The sequence below is a fragment of the Papaver somniferum genome, chromosome 11 (assembly GCF_003573695.1).
Source record: "Papaver somniferum cultivar HN1 chromosome 11, ASM357369v1, whole genome shotgun sequence".
NCBI classification, from domain to species: Eukaryota; Viridiplantae; Streptophyta; class Magnoliopsida; order Ranunculales; family Papaveraceae; genus Papaver; species Papaver somniferum.
In genome coordinates, this window is record NC_039368.1 from 112,106,411 (window position 1) to 112,124,810 (window position 18,400).

Consider the following 18,400-nt stretch of genomic DNA (forward strand, 5'->3'; position numbering starts at 1 on the left):
CGTAAATTTTACCAACGCCCCACACCAAACGTAATCTTTATCAACGTCTAAATGGGACGCACTTTATACCTCCGCTCCACAACGAAACATTGATTATAATTCCGCCCGATTAAATATACTCGCCATCCACTATGTCACACCACGGATTAAATTAAAATTTTAATCGCTGATTTTACTCTTTGGTTTTAGTCGCAACACTGCAGTCGCCCTAACAGAGTTACTCGATGGCTTATCCAAAACCTGGTTAGAAAAGTTGGAATTCCAAACATTGGTGTGTATCATTCTTTCGTGACATTAATTATTGATGAAATTTTCATCTTAATTCATTCTCATGCTAATCCTTTTTCAAGGGCAGTAATTAACAAATGATAGGTCAGAAAACTAACGTCGTGATTGGGCGGTGCCACCCGTTGCTAATGACATCGAAGAAAGAGAGTGTACTAATCCCATCTCAATCATACAAAACGGAAGAACAGTGAATTAACAGGACCCACCACTCCAAAACCTTGACTATAAAATCCAACACTCCCCCATATCCCAAAGCAAGAAAAGCAAAAAACAAAACGTAATAGAGATACAGACTTGAAGAGTGAGAAGGAGAAAAGCAGCTAGCAGAAGAAGAAAAAAATGGAAGGAAAAGAAGAAGATGTGAGGTTGGGGGCAAACAAGTTCTCAGAGAGGCAACCAATCGGAACAGCAGCACAGATGACTGAAGACAAAGATTACAGAGAGCCACCACCAGCTCCTTTCTTTGAACCAGGAGAATTAGGTTCATGGTCTTTCTACAGAGCTGGTATTGCTGAATTCATAGCTACTTTTCTGTTCCTATACATCTCCGTCTTGACTGTTATGGGTGTCGCTGGTGCCAAAAACAAGTGCCAGTCTGTTGGTATTCAAGGTATTGCTTGGGCTTTTGGTGGTATGATCTTTGCCCTTGTCTACTGTACCGCCGGTATCTCAGGTACTTCATCTTTTTCCCCTTCACCTCCCAACAATTTTTACTCTGTTTTTCTTCTTTTTATCAATTGAACTCATTTTTTTGGCTTAATTTCTGTGTTACAGGAGGACATATTAACCCTGCAGTGACATTCGGTTTGTTATTGGCAAGAAAATTGTCAGTGACAAGAGCAGTGTTCTACATGATCATGCAGTGTCTTGGTGCCATCTGTGGTGCCGGTGTTGTCAAAGGTTTCCAACCAAGTAAATACCAGATGCTGAACGGTGGTGCCAACTTTGTAGCTCCTGGTTACACCAAGGGAGATGGTCTTGGTGCTGAAATTGTTGGTACTTTTGTTCTTGTTTACACCGTTTTCTCCGCTACTGATGCCAAACGTAACGCCAGAGACTCCCATGTCCCTGTAAGTAGACTTTATAAAATCCCCAAAACTTTATTTTTGTTGGTTTGATTTTTAAAATTACAATGAATTGATTATCGGTTTATGAAAAAACAGATCTTGGCACCACTTCCAATCGGGTTCGCAGTGTTCTTGGTGCATCTTGCAACCATCCCCATCACCGGAACTGGTATCAACCCAGCAAGGAGTTTGGGTGCAGCCATCATCTACAACAGAGGCCACGCTTGGGATGACCACGTAATTACTCTCTCTAAATCAATTAAATTCTCATCTTTTAATTCTATTTTTGTTTTGAGTGATGGAATATTGATCTGGATTTTTGGTGATGCAGTGGATCTTCTGGGTTGGACCATTCATTGGAGCAGCTCTTGCAGCTATGTACCATGTGATTGTCATCAGAGCTATTCCATTCAAATCATCAAACAAATGTTGATTTACGAATGAATGAATCAGTCTCTTTGTGATCTCCATTTCTGCTTTGTTTTTTCTTTTTAAGTTGTTGTAAGTATGTAATTGTCACGTGTGTGTGTGTGTGCAAGAATGAAGTGGTTTGTTCTTCTTCTCTCCACTCGATCATCAAGTCTAAAAGTCCACAAATAGTGCTAGTACTAGTGGTGTTGGTAGAGATAATCAGTTCCTTTGCTTTGAATTTAAGTTATTTAGAAAGTGAAATATCTCCTCTCCTGATTGTCAAAAGCAAATGTACAGATGAGGGGCTATTCAGGAATCAGACCAGGCTTCCTCATGAACCCCAAATAAGTGAAGAAGCTGTTGTCCATCTCTATCTATTATTACTAGCTACGCATGTGCTTTGAATAAGATTTATCATGTTGTGGTCCTTTTTACATCTCTCCCTCTCTCTTCAATAATTCTGATTTTTTCTCTTCTTTCTTATCCTTAGTTTGTGAGATGGAATTCACTGTGGGTTGATAGAAAGTAGCTAAGCATAATGACAACATATGCACGATTTAATAATTGCTCCGGATAGGATATCCTACCCCACGCCCACGCCAGCCACAGAAACACTGAGAAGAGCATACCGAAAATACCCCGCCTCTGAATTTAGCATTTCTGGATCAAAACTTTCCAACAGACCGAGATTTTTGAACGTTAAACCAACGCACACAAATTCGGTGAACAAATACAGGCGTCAGCCCAGCTGGTCTTTTTTTTTTAACCAACCTTATTAAGCCAACCTTTTTATACTTATATTATAAGGGGTGTTTTAAAGTTAGGTAAATACACATTTATCCTTTACTTTAATTTAAATTCAAACTAACCTAATAATTATATAAATCTAATCATATATATATATAATCTAAATGAATTTATTAACCAAAATCAAAATCAAAAACAAAAATAAGGGGAATCGAAAATTTTTAATTTTGAGAAAAAAAAATTATTCTCTTCTTCTTTTTTCTTTCCTTAACGTTCCTCGTTCCATTGAAAAACGAATATTAACCATTAAAATGAGTTGAAAATGGAAGTTGCAGAGAGAAGTTCGGTTAGGAATTATGTGAAAAACTTTGTCGAACTAACCAAACCCAATAGAAATGATGAACATGAAGAAAAATATGGAAATTTCGCGAAAAAAAAAATCACAACCGAAACTTAGTTCGGTTATGTCGCAAAAAACATTTCCCAACCAAACCATAGTAGTTCGGTTAGTAGCAAAAAATATTCCCAACCGAACCCTAATAGTTCGGTTAATTGCAAAAACATTTCCCAAGCGAACCTAATAATTCGGTTAGTTGCTTTGAAAAACATTTTCCAACCGTACTAATGTTCGGTTACGTCGCAAAAAATATTTCCCAACCGAACCTTTGTTCAATTTTTTAATTTAATTTTGATTTAATCTTGCACAAATCATTTAGTTTGGTTTAATTTTTTTTGCTTTAATTTTGGTTTGATTTAATCTTGCACTAATCATTAATTATGTTAACCTGATGATACAACTAATTATTACACTAACTTAATTGAAATGGGTAATTTTGGTATTAATATAGATATTTGGATAAGAGATGATCTACGTTTACTTCTAATGTCTTATCCATAAAAAATTCATTGTTCCCCACAAAAAATCATGGTCCCAAAAAAACTGTATTTTTTTGTCTGTGCTCGGCAAATAAGGCAAAGAGGCCAAAGAAAAAAAAAAAAGAAAAAACAAAATGAAACCCAAAAGAGAAGGAACAAAACCCTCCCTCCAAAACTTACAGGCATACTAACTTAGTGTGGGTTTAAGAAGAAAAGTGTCCATCCCACATTTACATTTGCAGTATTAATTACCTTAAAGCAATCTAGACCTTTAGACCATTTGAAAGCGTCTATTTTAATATTCCCTATTCCTTAATAACATCTTGAAGGAGAAAATTTGGGTTTGTACTGAGACTTGGAGAGAGGAAAGAGAGACTCTGTAAATCGGTGATAAAACTGAGTCAAATCAGTCCTCAAATCGTCCTCACTTTCCCATGAAAATCTAATTCAATCCCTGCAAATATTTTCTACCCATCTCTATTTGCTCATGCCTTTAGTAAATTGATTTTTTTTTGTGAAATTGTTTCAGAAACCCCTTGATTAAAATCCTTTTTCAATCTTTAGATTTGAATTTGTCCGTTCTTTGATTTTCTTCGTTTCTCAACTCTAGGGTTTAGCTACTCTGAGTTTAAATTTAGGGTTCTTTTCATCACTGCTTAATCTTTCCTTTTCTACTTTCTTTCTTAATTTTAGTTTTACTTTCGTTCCTGGTTTAATTCTAGGTCTTTTTTCCCGATTCTATTTTTTACAAATTTACCAAAGAATCATGAAAATCTTAATTTTCGTTACGGTGATATGTTGTTTTTTATCCTCCTTGTTTTACAGGCATGGAATTGTTGGAGCAAATGCTCGGTGGAGGCCATCTCAGGTCAGTGATTCGGAAACGAGAATTGGGGAAAAGCTACAGTACATGGTACCTACTTTCCTCAGGGCGGTGGAAATTTTAGCAGAACAAGGAAGGAATCCCTAGGTTCATATGACGACAATAGCCTTGTTAGAGTATTTTTCGTGCGGTAAATAAGAGTTCGTTGCTCGGACTTGTAAAGATTTAAAAATAAAGATATATACAGAAAATATGTCACAAGATCAAGAGGAACCAGGACTCAGGATTCCAATGTGTTTCATATTCAAGTGGCTCAGAAAATAATCCTAGGCAATTATAACTCAAAATAAAACAAATATTAACTCTATCTTTGCCAAATTAGATTCCATAAAATATTACTTGTATATTATAAGCATGGCACATCAAGAATCCCTAGGATTAAGCATGTTCCATCAAACAAAATCACAAGTAATTAATTGAAATCATAAATCAATTAAAATCGGTGCAAAAAGTGAATTAAGAATTATTTAAATAACCACATGGCTGAAAAACAGCTTCCTCCATCATCCCAGTATTGGGATTTAGCTACTCATAATAATCATGTTCTCAAAATACATACTTGATGCTCAAAATATGATTAAAAGAGTGAAAAATATAAAACAGTGAAACTACGACCCTCTATAAGCGTCCAGAGAAGAACGATACCAGGAAACTGCAGTAAAGTAACGACACTCCGCTGCTGCTGTTGACGCTGCAGAAAATAAGACTGCTCTGTGCAGTCTGTTCTTCGTGTTCTTCAAGGTCCTCCAATGGCAGCAGCAGCAGCAGGTGGGAATTGCTGTTAATCCTTCTTCTTCGCTCCTCTGCGTCCCAAACCTTCCCCAAACTCTTGATAAACTTTTCTCTCACTTCCCACCAGCCTTTATATACACAACAGGGTCCAAATAACTCAATTAAATCTGAGTTTATCTCCCATTTTCCTTTCCCTCAAGTCTCGGTCTTCTCTTCAACTACAGGTCACGAATATCTGCTATTTTTTCTCTTCCTTACGCGCTGAGTTACTCTTAACTTTCCATATTGACGTGTACGAATATTAGGAGAATATTGACTGCACTTTCACACGTAACTTCCTTGATTATTTTCTCCAGAAAAGCCGATAATAACTCAACGTCATGTTTACTTCCAAACTCGGCTCCTAGCCAAATTTGATACCGTCCAGCAACCTCACCAGGCCTGTTTAGTTAATTATAGCCCATTCGTAACAAATCCAGCAATTGAATCTACTTCTAATTCGTCCATAAAATCGAACCCTAATATCAGTTCCGCTGCAAAGTCCTTTCCCGCCAAAATCTTGAGTTTGAAATGTGAAGAAGAGATGCCCGGTGTCCCTTTAGAAGCTGCCTGGAAATGGGCCACCCCTTAGTAATTAGGTTACCCCTTATCCAAAATCGAGGGTCCGTATAGTGAGTTTTCTGGGACATTTTCCGCACTTTTCGGGGTTCCTCCGGGGTATTTCTGAGGTGCTTCCGGTACTCTATCAACGGATGTCCAAACGCCGCATTTTCAGCCAATTTCGCCGCAAAACCTTATTCTTCTAAAAACACCTACAAATAAATAAAATAACCAAATAAGTATAGAATCGAGCACTAACACTATATACAATTGAGATATAATAGACACATAAATGCGTCTATCAAATACCCCCAAACTTATTATTTGCTAGTCCCGAGCAAATCAAAACTACAAAAAAAAATCCTAACTCACTGTCGCAGGCATCGTCGATTGCATTTAGCGTATGCAATAAGCCTTTAAACCCCTAGGTGTCCCTAGTGGCCGAGTTATAGTCTCGGGAGGGCTTACTAGAGATATACCCACAAAACCTTAGTACTCCAGACCCTAGCTATCTACAACGAACCTTGGAAGGCACTAAAGAATCTCCTTGGTTGGCATACTTATTGACTACAGGAAGAAGTACCCTGATGCGAAATTCCAATTGTTGTACACGAGTTTGCACTCAAGCATACTAAAATTCATATAAAGTGACAGAGCTCTACTCAGATAGTTGCACTATGGACATCATATTCGGAGTCAAAACTAATCACATGGATAGATCAAGAAGATGGATATAGAAAAACATAGATGGTTTTGATGTTTACTAAGTGAACGGCGTTTCCCATATCTGTCTGAAGGCCTCCGCCTAAATGAACCTATCCTAATGGATTGAGATTCATACCACAATCATAATCCTATTTCACCAGAATCATAAGAGCACACCTAGTGTTTTTGATGAAAATCATTCGCAAACAGAGACCATAATTTTGAAAACCCAAATTCGTATCTAAATTAAACGATACCTAAAACCCACTGACAGTGATGGAAGTGGCAATGATGGGAGTGGAGATGGGGTAAGCATTCAAGAAGAATAACTGTTGATAAAGAGATGGTGGTGTCGGGAAGAAAGAGTGATTTTAGCTTCTTGGTTTAAGGTTAAACTAGTAATCTCGACCACCTCACGAGATCTCATATCCCGGTATTTTGACTAGTCAATTGGTGATAGATTCACTTTCTAACTTACATGGACCGAAACTGTTATTGCGTAAACTGGAATCTCCCGATATATCCCAAAATTACACTGGATTTTGGGGCGTATTCTCAGTTTTTCCTTTATCAAACACTAGGCGGTTGGGGCTGGCTCACCTTGTCTTAAGGGCAGTTCCATCTTTGAGTTTTGGTTGTAGACTTGGTTTAGGAAACTTGTTGTAGTTGTTGCTCTATTCGGAAATTGCCTATTTTTTCGACGCTCCCATATTATAAATAGAGATGCACAGTGATGAACCCTTTCTTGTCATTCTTCAGCACTTATTTTTTTCTTTCTCTGTACTCTATAGCCTAGTTAGTAAGTTCGCGAATGATTCGCGAATCATTCGCGAATTTTTCCGTATCACGAATTTTACCGTCTTATTCACGTACGTTTGCAACTCCGAACCCAAGTCGCGTATTATGTGGCATTCCCGGATTATTCGCGAACCGTTCACGAATTTTACGTATCCCGAATGATACGTCCGCTTAATTCGCCATAAATTCTTTAGCTTTTACTTTTTAAAGACTCCACTTTTTGGGCTTTACTGCCTCCCGAGCATACACGACCGAATATTAAAAGTGTTGTAATTTTTATGAAACAAAAACGACTGAAGAGATTTGAAGGTGAAGGTGAGAGAAATCTCAAACTCACTAACCAAGCATCTAAACCACCATACGACGTCCTCTTGGATAACTAATGTTGTATATATTATTAATATCATCATATTAAATTTATTTTTTCTTTAAATAACTCACACATATGCATAAAAATTGGTCTATGACCTTATAAATACAAATTATTTGTTATATATAGATACCGAATTTTCAGAGCCGAACTCACATTTATAAATCGAATTATACACGTACGTATGCCGTTCCGAATTACTAACGAATCACGTCCCGTTGACCGAATTTTGGACCGAATCTGGATTTTACAAAACCGTATAATACTCGTACGTTTGCCGTTCCGTACGTTTGCCGAATCCCGAATTGCTAACTAGGCTCTATAGTAATCATCCAGTGGCTACTGCTAAGAAATTCTTCAAACAATTTTTTTACCACCATGTCAGCTTAGTGTTTTAACTGGATTCTCAGTTTGGGTCTTTTATTCATTGTACACAGCTGATTCCAGTTACAAATTTACAATTGACATCTTGTTTTAAGAGATAAAGTCAGTTCAGTGTTGTTGTTTTACGCGTCCACTGAAAGACTGCTTTGCAGTTTCCATTTGAGGCTTCCGCGCACTTGGAGCTAAATATATAGATACCAGTTTATGAAGAATGAGGGTGAGAGACTTACTAGAAGGAAGGAACAATGCAGGAAAAAAAAGGGTCGCATGAGATACTAGTCTGACTAATATCAACACACTGGCATATATAAGGGTACCAGTGATCGATAACCTAACTCTTGGTCAACACAAATGGCATATACAAGGGTACCAGTGGTCGATAACCTAACTCTAGGTCAACACAAATGGCATATACAAGGGTACCAGTGTCGACTTTATTGAATTTATTCCTTTTGGTCAAATGGTCTGGTCTCATTTTTTTTTTCAACTTTTTGGTAACTACCATTTTTTTTTTTCATCTCTTTTTTTTTCTCTTTTTCTTTTTCAACTTTTTTTTTTCAAGGTATCTCAATCACTCTAATTCACCCTAGCATTGGTAACAACTTGAATCGTGAGCCCCACCAAATCACTTAGAAAAATATTTAAAAAGAAAAATAAAAACAGAAGTGAAAAGGACTCAACGAGATATGGTGAAACTATCATGTTATTTCTAACACCTGAGCTCTGTGCTTTTATGAATAAACTCTTCTAGATGTTTCCACCTAATCAGATTGGTTCCTCAACTCCTACAACCAACATGCTTCCATCCACTTAGATTAGTTAGTGCAATCCTCAATAGGCATAAATTTCTAATCTCTGGAGTTTATTTATTCATACTGCAACTAAGAAGTTTATCCCATACCCCCAAACTTAAATCTAACATTGTCCTCAATGTTCTAAAGATGAAACTAAAAGCATGAACAAGGAGAAACTGTTACCATTTGAAGCGAAAGAGTTAAGGAAAGATATTACCGTGTTGCATGAGATTGGGTTACCTCCCAAGAAGTGCTAAGTTTAAAGTCTTCAGCCATACTTAGGAAAGGATTAGTCAACTCGAACCATAAAGTAACATTCGAAATAACTGTGGGTCTTTAAAACCAAAAAGAGCTGAAAAGGAAACTGCAGTGAACCAAGAAAATGTACAAGACTAGCATGCCCTTACCTAGTTTCTGGATAACTATCGCTAATTGCGGTTCAGTTTCAGGTTCTATGAAGGGGTCCAAATAGACTATTTTCCTCGGATGCATTTCCTCATAGGTAGGATCCAAATTATTAGGTCCTAGAGTCTGGAAAAACTCAGATAAGAACCTGGAATCACAAAATAACCTAAATAATTTAGGATCCTCTAAGTCAATTAGGTATGACTTACAAAGTTGACCACAGTGAGAGTAGTGGTCATTCTTCGGAAAATGTGTCGATTCTATTAACCTAAAGTACTTAGGTTTAGTTTCAGAACTTAATATTCGACTCATTTGAAACGTTCCCACAGTTGGAAGAAAACTATTTGGGGGGAAAACAAAGTCAATCTGGGTATCATAGCCTGGGTTAACCACATCAACCAGAGGATGGGTTTCTAACAACTGAGCTTCTCTCTGGACATCATTAGGTTCAGGTAAAAGTGTACGAAGATAATCTTGTAAGATGGTTGAGGCACAAATGTCAAGTCCTACACGAGGGAACTTTCTAAGAGTTAAAGAACCCGGAGACTGATAATCACCCCCAAACTTAGAGTTTTCAGTGTCTCTAGTTCGACTAGTCACAATCTCCCTAATTTCTAGGTCATCAGATTCTTGAAAATGGGCAATTGATTCTTCTAAGTCAGGTTCATCCTCATTAATCTCTACGAGTTCATCTAAGACTATTGTTTCTAAATCGTACGACTCTAAAACAGTATTCTCATGATAAAACCGTTCCTCAAAACCATCATCGATTACAGTTTCTAAATCGTTCGACTCGAAAACAGGAGTCTCAAGATAAAACGGTTCCTCTAAACCACTATCGGCTTCGTAATCAACAGGAAAAACTACATCGTCTAAAACGGTGGAATCCCTAATCAAATACTCGTCCTTTTGAATAGGTGAATAATCATAATAATTATTTGGATTTGAACTATAAATAATATAATCATTATAAAGCTCAATTGGATTACTAGCTTCCTGATCACTATTCCTACATATTTCATGTTCTTCATCAATACTATCCTCATCATAATCATCATTATAACATGAAAAAGATCGAACCTCATCAAAACAAGTAGTGCTACCAATTCTAACCTTGTTATCTTGATTATGTAAATAACTATCTTCATTCTCAAGGGTATTATTGGATACACTATATTGGCAATTCAAGTAATTTCGAGCAATTTTTTCGTTCGTCTCAGCTATCCGCTTGAGGTGGTCTTCTAAAGAAGGTTCACTCATTATTGTAGTTCTTTCGTCTATAATTATACTATTCATATCAGCTAACTTACGCGTCGACTCAGCTAACTTACGTGTTGACTCTAGTAAAGAGGAATTATCAGAAGGATCATAAAAAAGACTAATTTTCAATAGTTTGATTGTATCCTCTAGAGACGAAGAATTAGTACTATAATCTTCTTGCTCGTAAGACTGATGCATGTGTGTATAGTAATTGGACTCACCATGGTATGAACCATAACCTTGAAAAGGTTGGCATTCCCAACTACTATTCCCACCATGGTCATAAAAATGATGATGTCCATATTCAAATTCAGGTCGATACTCATTGTATTGGCTTCTATCATACCAATTCGACATTCTTAATTGTAAGGGAATTCTACACAATCACAAACAAGGCTGACTCGACCAAAACAAACCTAAATTTCTAGCAAACAAAAAGCATGATGGCTCCACTTAGATTGTCACTAGACCAGCTTCTAATCCTTCGAAAAGGAATTCGTTACAATCTGAGCAAATTCTCTGGAATTAGTACGAGTCAAAGTGAGTTGAATAGAGGCGAGGGAAGCTCAGTGGAGCTTTGACACCCAAGGCCTCACCGATATTCAAGGCGGCGCAGTCACGCATTCAACTCACAGAAACCATCCTGAACTTCGAAGTATGCTAAAAAGAGTAACCAATATTTTTCGAATGACTGTCCTATTAAGCTCGTTACCCTATAGGTCTCGTTCTATTCAAAATTTTAGGCTTAGGTTCGCGTTTGGTTTCGTTTTCCTAAGGCGGGCAAGAAGGAAACGGTGATGAAATCCGAGTCCTTATCTTGATTTGGCCAGGCCTTGCCTTTTACTAGGAAATTAAAAACAGTCCAAATTCGTCCTCAATCAATGAATCACCTTAAGGAATACAGTAACTCGCTTACAGGAGATTCGCGAGTGTTTCGATGGACTTACCTCCCGTACCAGACGGGGGATGAACCGTTGAAGTCGACTCGGGCCACGACTCCTATGTCATGTACGAACCCGAGGGGCCGAGACGATATCGTAATCGTCGTCCTTCCCCGCAAACAGTTTGTATTTAAGGATACCCTTCCGTAGGGTTTAAAATTAAAATAAATTGTCCAAAGTCCAGAATAAAGTCCAAATAAAAAGTCCAAAAATTACAAAAATTATGAAAAATAAATCCTATTTACAAATTCTAAAAAAAATAAATAAAAGCTATATACAAAAAAAAATAATAATAAGAAAAAATAAATCCTAAAAAATTATGTCTTTTTTTTTCTCTTTTCAGGAAAGAGACACCAACTCTTCCTGTTCATGTTTGGATTTGGTGATGACGTACAAAACAGAAGATTGCATCAAGCTTGCATCTACTTTCTGGCACAGTGCTTCTCTTAATCTAGGTAATATCGACTCTAATCAACAGGTGGAAGAAAATCTCAGTATTTACTTTCTCTTTGCTGCAGTCAGGAGTAATAAAATAATTTTAGGATTTCCTTGTTGTAAGGAAAATGTTATGATTTCCATACAAATGGCATAAAAACTTCTCAAAACACAACACTGTTAAACACAATCATTCTCTGATTTATTCCCATGCATACTTGCACTTGTCATTGAACTTCAGAGTTGTTACCTCACTATTTACATGCAATAAGATCTATTGCTATTACTCTCTGCACACCCCTCGTCTTTCCCTACACTTGGCATCAATTATCAGAAAGGATATCTCACTATTTGCATGCAATGAAATCACCTATAAGAACAATACTTTCTATTTTCTGATTCACAACTTTACAAAATACTTTCAGCAGAAAAATATCCACTGCATTAGAAGCTTAGTGTGCACAATTCACAAAAATCCCCTTCTTTTCACTCCCATTCTCTCTGGGAAAGTGGTAGACATCCGAACTGAGAATTACTTAGCTCACCTTAATGAAATAATTGAAGATCAAGTTCAACCTTTGTCATATTCTTTTAGGTATTATGCTATTTTCCTTAGAGATTCCGCCAACCTTATTAATAAGGGTCGATTTACTAGAGTTATTGTTAAACTGTTTAAAGAGATCAAAGCTAGAGATGATCCAGAGGTTTGAAGATTGGTAAAATGCTGTTTGCCCTTAAAAATGCTTGGCAACCAACTGGTCATCTTATAATTCAAAAGACTGCTCATCCAAAAATATTTATTATCAGGTTCACAAATGCTGGTGATTTTGCAGCAGCAATCTACTCAATTCCGAACAGGGTTCATGGCAAGCTTCTTACTATGCGCATGTGGAGCAGTGATTGAAGACATAGACTTTTCAGCTCAAGATTTTTGGATTTCTTTTGAGTTGAGAGCTGATTTGGTAGAGAGAGGAAATGTAGCTATGAAATTTGCAGAGAAGGTGGGCAAAGTTCTCACTCTAATTGGTCCTGTTAATGAAAAGGGAGAATATCAAGCTCATGTCATTGCTGACCTGACTACAGCTTTGGTGCATCAAGTGAAGATCATCATTCTGGACGTGAGTTGACAGGGAAACAATTAAACTGAAAATTTTCTTTATGGTTATTCCTCACGGTACCTGTAGAAAATGCTGGAATGTTGATGGGGAGCATTCTGATGAGAAGTGCAGACCAAGGATTGCAGAATATAAGAGGAAGATGCCAAAAGTTTATGTCTACATAGGAGATGAAGAAGTTCCAGGGAACAACAATCAAAATGCCGAAGCTGAAGAAAGAGCTGAGAATTTGGCAAATGCTGCTGCAGGGTTGAAAATTTATGAAAGTGATATTGACAAAGTGGACTACCAAACTAGAGGCACCAAAAGACGAAGGATTGATACTGATACAAACATAGAGTTTGAAGAGGTTGCAAGGGGCATCATCCAGCAAAAGTAGAAGAATCAGCAATAATTGGTGATAGTTCTGAGAATATTAGAAATGGAGGTGATGTAGGAAAAAATAAAAATGTGGGGGTTATAGGAGATAGAAGATCTGCTGGTCAGTGCATGACCAACTTGTCTGAGGCTGAAAAAAGAAGGTTGAAAGGTAAAGATATAATATCAGAAGGAAGCAATAGCAGTCAAAAGGAGATAAAACAGAAAAAGAATCAGGAAGGTTGGTTTAGAATGCTGAGTCAATATGCAGGGCTGGGTAGTAAGAAGAGTATTGTTATTAGTGAACCAGTAAATGAAATAGAAAAAGGGAAAAATGAATGGTGTATGGTTGAAGACAATCTGGGTCTGAATTAGAGAAAGTACTGGACAAGCACTGATGCAATTATCAAAACAAGTTTAGCTGAGTAGTCAAGAAATAGAAGACATTGCTTGTGAAAGTGAAGAAGATAGACTGTGTTGGAGCATCATTGAAGCTGAAGCTGAAAACAAAGACATCACTGACCAAGGGATGGCCAAATCTGAGATTCGAGCTGACAATTCTATCTCTATGGAACAAGCTCAACAAACCGAGGTATTTCCTTTTAAAAATTTTAAAATCCAGCATGATAATCTTGATAAAAATTTTAACTTCTTCTTTAAAATTGTTAGCTTGCATGCTTTTATAATTATCTATTACAATTTTCTCGCTAGAATGCATAGAAATAAGAGTAACTTTAATTCTTTACAACAAGTTATTTGCATGTGCAGTCTTTATCTGTTTCTGTTTCTTAAAAATGCCATGAATAGTTTTTTCCCCTGGTACAATAAATTACTATTCTCATATATGGTGATGAATGATAGAGCATATTGGTATGACTTCAAAGTGTTATCATGGAATTTACAGGATATTAGGTCTGAGTTGAAACAAGACCATTTAAACCATCTAAATAAAACCCATAATCCTGATATGATTTTCTTATCTGAGCCTAAGTAGAGATGCAAAGTGTAGAAAAATGCATGACAAAAATGAAAATGAAAGACTGGTTTATCATCCCTTCCATTGGTAGATCAGGTGGTATTGCTATTGCTTGGACACAGGGAGTTTCTGCTAATCTCATTTCTTTTAAAGATAATGTATTCAATTTTCATGTCTTAAAGGATAATATGAGTTTTAACATCTCTTTTGTTTATGGTGCCTTAGATAAGAATTTAAGAATTAAGCAGTGGGAATTTATTTCTAATTTTAGTGATGCCAGTAGCCCTTGGTGTTTAATAGGAGATATGGATTTTATACTCCACAAAGATGAAAAGGAAGGTGGTAATGACACAAACTCTAGTAGTCTTGCTTATGTTTATAGTTGCATTCAGAAATTAGGATTAGTTGATCTAAAATTTACTGGTTTACCTTTCACTTGGACAAATAAGAGAACTGGAAAGAATAATATACAAGAAAGCATAAATAGAACTTTAGTGAATCATAAATGGTTGGGACTATTTCCTAGATCTTTCACTAATCACCTCACTAGAGTGGTTTCGGATCATGCTCCAATAATGTTAGAAGCATTTCCTAAAACAAAATCAGTTAATAGACCTTATAGGTACATGAAATGCTGGCAAGAACACAAGTCTTATAGCAGTCTGATTGAAAATTCTCTTGAGAAAAGTAGAAATAGTAACTATGATATTAGTGACATTGTTAAGAGAAAAGGATCTGAGCTTAAAATTTGGAACAGAAAAGAGTTTGGTAATATTTTTAAGAACATTTCGGATATTTTAAATGAAATTGAAATAGAAAATAGAAAACCTAAGAATTATGAGACTAAGAAAAGCATAGAAGCTTTGCATAATGATCTGAATTCTTGGTATACAATAGAAAAAATATATTGGAGTCAACATGTGAAAGAACAATGGATAAAAGAAAATGATCATAACACTAGGTTTTTTCATCAAAATGCTTCAGAAAGACAGAATTAATAAAATTTATGCTCTTAGAGATAATAGTGGATTATGGATTGAAGGTCAGGAAAACTTAAAAATATTTACCAAACAAATGATAGCTCCATTCATCAGATTTTTAGTAGTATCATGAAACCTAAGATAAACCAACAGGATAATATCAGTCTGTGTAGTATACCAGAGGAAGAAGAGATCAGAGAAGCCCTTTTTAGTATGAATTCTTGGGGAGCGCCAGGTCCAGATGGATTTCCCCCTGGATTTTATCAAAACCATTGGAGTGAATTGAAAACGGATATTGATTCCTGGGTCCAAATAGTTTTTAGAGATAAAAAGTTTAAGCAAGAGATGAATCATACTTCTATTTCCCTTACTCCGAAAACTAAAACACCAAAAAACCCCAGTGACTTCTGCCCTATTAGCTTAATTAACGCTTTATATAAGATAGTAGCAAAAATTATAGCAAACAGGATTAAACCTCACCTAGATAAACTCATCTCGCAGAATCAGTCAGCTTTTATTCCTAAGAGGCAAATAACTGATAACATTATAGTGGAGCATGAAATATTACACACAATGAAAACTAGTAAAAAGAAAAATGGATACATGGCTGTGAAACTTGATCTCTCTAAAGCGTTTGACAGGCTAGAATGGAACTTTATAATCAAAATTTTAGAAGTTTTAGGTTTTTCTAAAGATTTCTGTGACCTTATTTTTACTTGCATCTCCTCTATTTCATATGCTGTCTTAGTTAATGGTATACCAGGTGATTTTTTTTTTCCTTCTAGAGGGATTAGGCAGGGATATCCTCTATCTCCGGCTTTATTTATTATTTGCATGGAAGCTTTGTCCTCTCTTCTACTTCATGCTGAACAGTCTGGTAAAATTAGTGGTATAAAAGTTACAAGTCAGAGTCCTTCTGTTTCCCATTTATTTTTTGCGGATGGTTCTTTTATTTTTTCTGCTGCTAGTATTTCACAGGCTCATAATCTTTTAGAAATTCTGAATATTTTTAGTATTTCCTATGGTCAGCTAATAAACCATCAAAAATCTGGTATTTATTTTAGTAAAAAAGTTCAAAATAAACACTGTAAAATCCTAGCTAGAATACTTAGAGTAAGTAGAATAACAAAATCTGATACCTAGCTAGGTACTCCTTTGTTTTTTAATAGATCGAAATCCTTCAACTACCACAATATGCTTGATAGAGTGTACAATAGAATTCAGGGTTGGAAAGCCAAGTTTCTGTCACAAGCTGGCAGGACTACTCTTATTAAATCAGTAACTAGCGCTATGCCTATGTTTCAAATGATGTGCTTCTCTTTACCTAAGAAAACTCTTGACAGATTAGATGCTCTTAAAAGAGATTTCTGGTGGAAGAAAACAAGGAATAATAGAGGTTTATATATAAAAGCTTGGGATGTTATGTGTATTAGTAAAACTAGTGGTGGCTTTGGCATTAGGAATCCTCATAAATTCAACCTATCTCTTCTTACCAAATTAGCTTGGAGGCTTATTAATAATCCTGATAAACTTTGGTGTAGAATCCTTAAGTGTGAATACTTCCCAAAAACTGAACCCTTACAATACAAAAAAAAAAGAATATTAAATCTTGGGTTTGGACTAGTATTTGTAAAGGTTTTGAAGTCATAAAGGAAAACCATAGTTGGGATATTGGAAAGGGGGAGAAAATCAATATCTAGTTTGATAAGTGGCTGATAAAGGGTGAAATACCAAAGCCTAAAAATGAAGATAGCATAGGTAGATATAGCAAAGTTTCTGATCTGATTAATCATAATGGAGAATGGAATGTTAGTTTATTAAATAACCTGTTTGATGAGGAGTATGTTCTGAAAATTAAAATGACTGAGCCTAGCATTTAGAACTTTGACAGACCTAGATGGATTGGAACTCAGGATGGTGAAATTACTGTCAAGTCTGCTTATAATTATTTGTGTAATAAGAATCATTTGGATGTCAAAGTAGATTGGTTGAATATATGGAAACTTAAAGTTATTCCTAGAGTTCAAATGTTCATGTGGAAATCCCTTAGTGATTGTCTGCCAGTAAAAGATAGACTAGGAAGACATATCCCTTTAGACACTCAATGTGTGATGTGTAATAGAAATGCTAGTGAAACAACTGACCATCTTTTCCTTGATTGTACTTTCTCTGAAGCTGTTTGGAGAGGATTGTCTTTCTCTCATATTTTCTACAATAAAAGAAATGCAGGTTTTAAGAAATGGTGTGTTGAGTGGCTAAGTGATAAGACCAATAGAGATTATTGTGCTTATATTATTTGGTTCATTTGGAAATACAGGTGCAGGGTTGTCTTTGATGGCATTAAACCTAATCCTATTGATTTGATAAACAATATAAGAAAAGATATAAACTTTTTTCAAATTACTAACACTTGTAATGGTACTTGCCCTATATCTAGTCAGAAAAAAGCTTGTGATATTAAACATCCAGGTTGTGAAGAGAATTCTAATCATGTGTTTAACTCAAGTTATGTAATGTTTGATGCTCCTTACAATAGTCAATCTAAGAGTTTTGCTTATGCTACGGTGCTATTTAACAAGTTTGGTTCTATTTGAGATTTTGCAGGGGGTACTGGAAGATGTTCAAGCTCTGATGAAGCAGAAGCAAGAGCATGCCAGGAAGCCACAAGGTGGGCTAGAATCTCAGGAATGTCTGATATTATCTTTCTCAATGACAATCTCAATGTTATTAATGGAATGAGGGGAAGAGATTTTGCTGCAGATTGGAGGTGTAAAGTTTTCATAGACAAAGCGCTGGAGACTAGCAACTCTTTTACTTCTTCTTCCTTTTATTATGTCAAAAGGGATTGTAATTTTATAGCGGACGGAATAGCTAAGAAGTTAAATTGGTCCTCTTATAAGGATATAGATTCTAGGAGTTGGAACAGTAGTTTGAAATTTGATCTCCCTAGAAATGTCTTTAACTTGAACAATGTATCTCTTTCTGTTTAGTTTGAATGAATTTCCTTTTATCAATAAATAAATAAAATAAAAAATAACATCTTGAAGCCTGAAAGTTTTACCGGAAAAAATAATAGCATTCTTCTGTAATCCCCAGAGAATATTGTGGGGGTGAGGCCAGCTAGTCTTTGATAAGATGGGATAAGGTACACAAAAACTTGTGAATATCGGTATTGTGATGGACTCTGTCATTTTAGGTCTGTCAGCCAATCCCGCCCCATTAAGTATTATATCCTACATAAGACTATCTCTTGTCTTTTAAGGGCAACTGCAGTGG

The 18,400-nt window shown here is 36.0% G+C and overlaps 2 protein-coding genes across 2 annotated transcripts; both read left to right on the top strand.

The window, feature by feature from the left end:
* Positions 1–530: 530 nt before the first annotated feature.
* LOC113322630 (probable aquaporin PIP1-2) lies at positions 531–2,133 on the top strand. Its single transcript, XM_026570759.1, has 4 exons — positions 531–961; positions 1,063–1,358; positions 1,452–1,592; positions 1,687–2,133. The coding sequence occupies exons 1-4, from the start codon at positions 628–630 to the stop codon at positions 1,786–1,788; spliced, it is 873 nt and encodes a 290-aa protein (XP_026426544.1). The 5' UTR covers positions 531–627; the 3' UTR covers positions 1,789–2,133.
* Positions 2,134–14,194: 12,061 nt separating this feature from the next.
* LOC113324926 lies at positions 14,195–18,114 on the top strand. Its single transcript, XM_026573200.1, has 3 exons — positions 14,195–15,030; positions 15,187–16,001; positions 17,729–18,114. The coding sequence occupies exons 1-3, from the start codon at positions 14,195–14,197 to the stop codon at positions 18,112–18,114; spliced, it is 2,037 nt and encodes a 678-aa protein (XP_026428985.1).
* Positions 18,115–18,400: the final 286 nt, after the last annotated feature.

Coding starts and splice junctions, on each gene's coding strand:
- LOC113322630 (XM_026570759.1), top strand. CDS start 628: ATGGAAGGAAAAGAAGAAGATGTGAGGTTGGGGGCAAACAAGTTCTCA. Junction 1,359..1,451: donor CCAGAGACTCCCATGTCCCT/GTAAGTAGACTT, acceptor ATGAAAAAACAG/ATCTTGGCACCACTTCCAAT. Junction 1,593..1,686: donor GCCACGCTTGGGATGACCAC/GTAATTACTCTC, acceptor TTGGTGATGCAG/TGGATCTTCTGGGTTGGACC.
- LOC113324926 (XM_026573200.1), top strand. CDS start 14,195: ATGAAAATGAAAGACTGGTTTATCATCCCTTCCATTGGTAGATCAGGT. Junction 15,031..15,186: donor CATAATGATCTGAATTCTTG/GTATACAATAGA, acceptor TATGGATTGAAG/GTCAGGAAAACTTAAAAATA. Junction 16,002..17,728: donor ACTTCATGCTGAACAGTCTG/GTAAAATTAGTG, acceptor GAGATTTTGCAG/GGGGTACTGGAAGATGTTCA.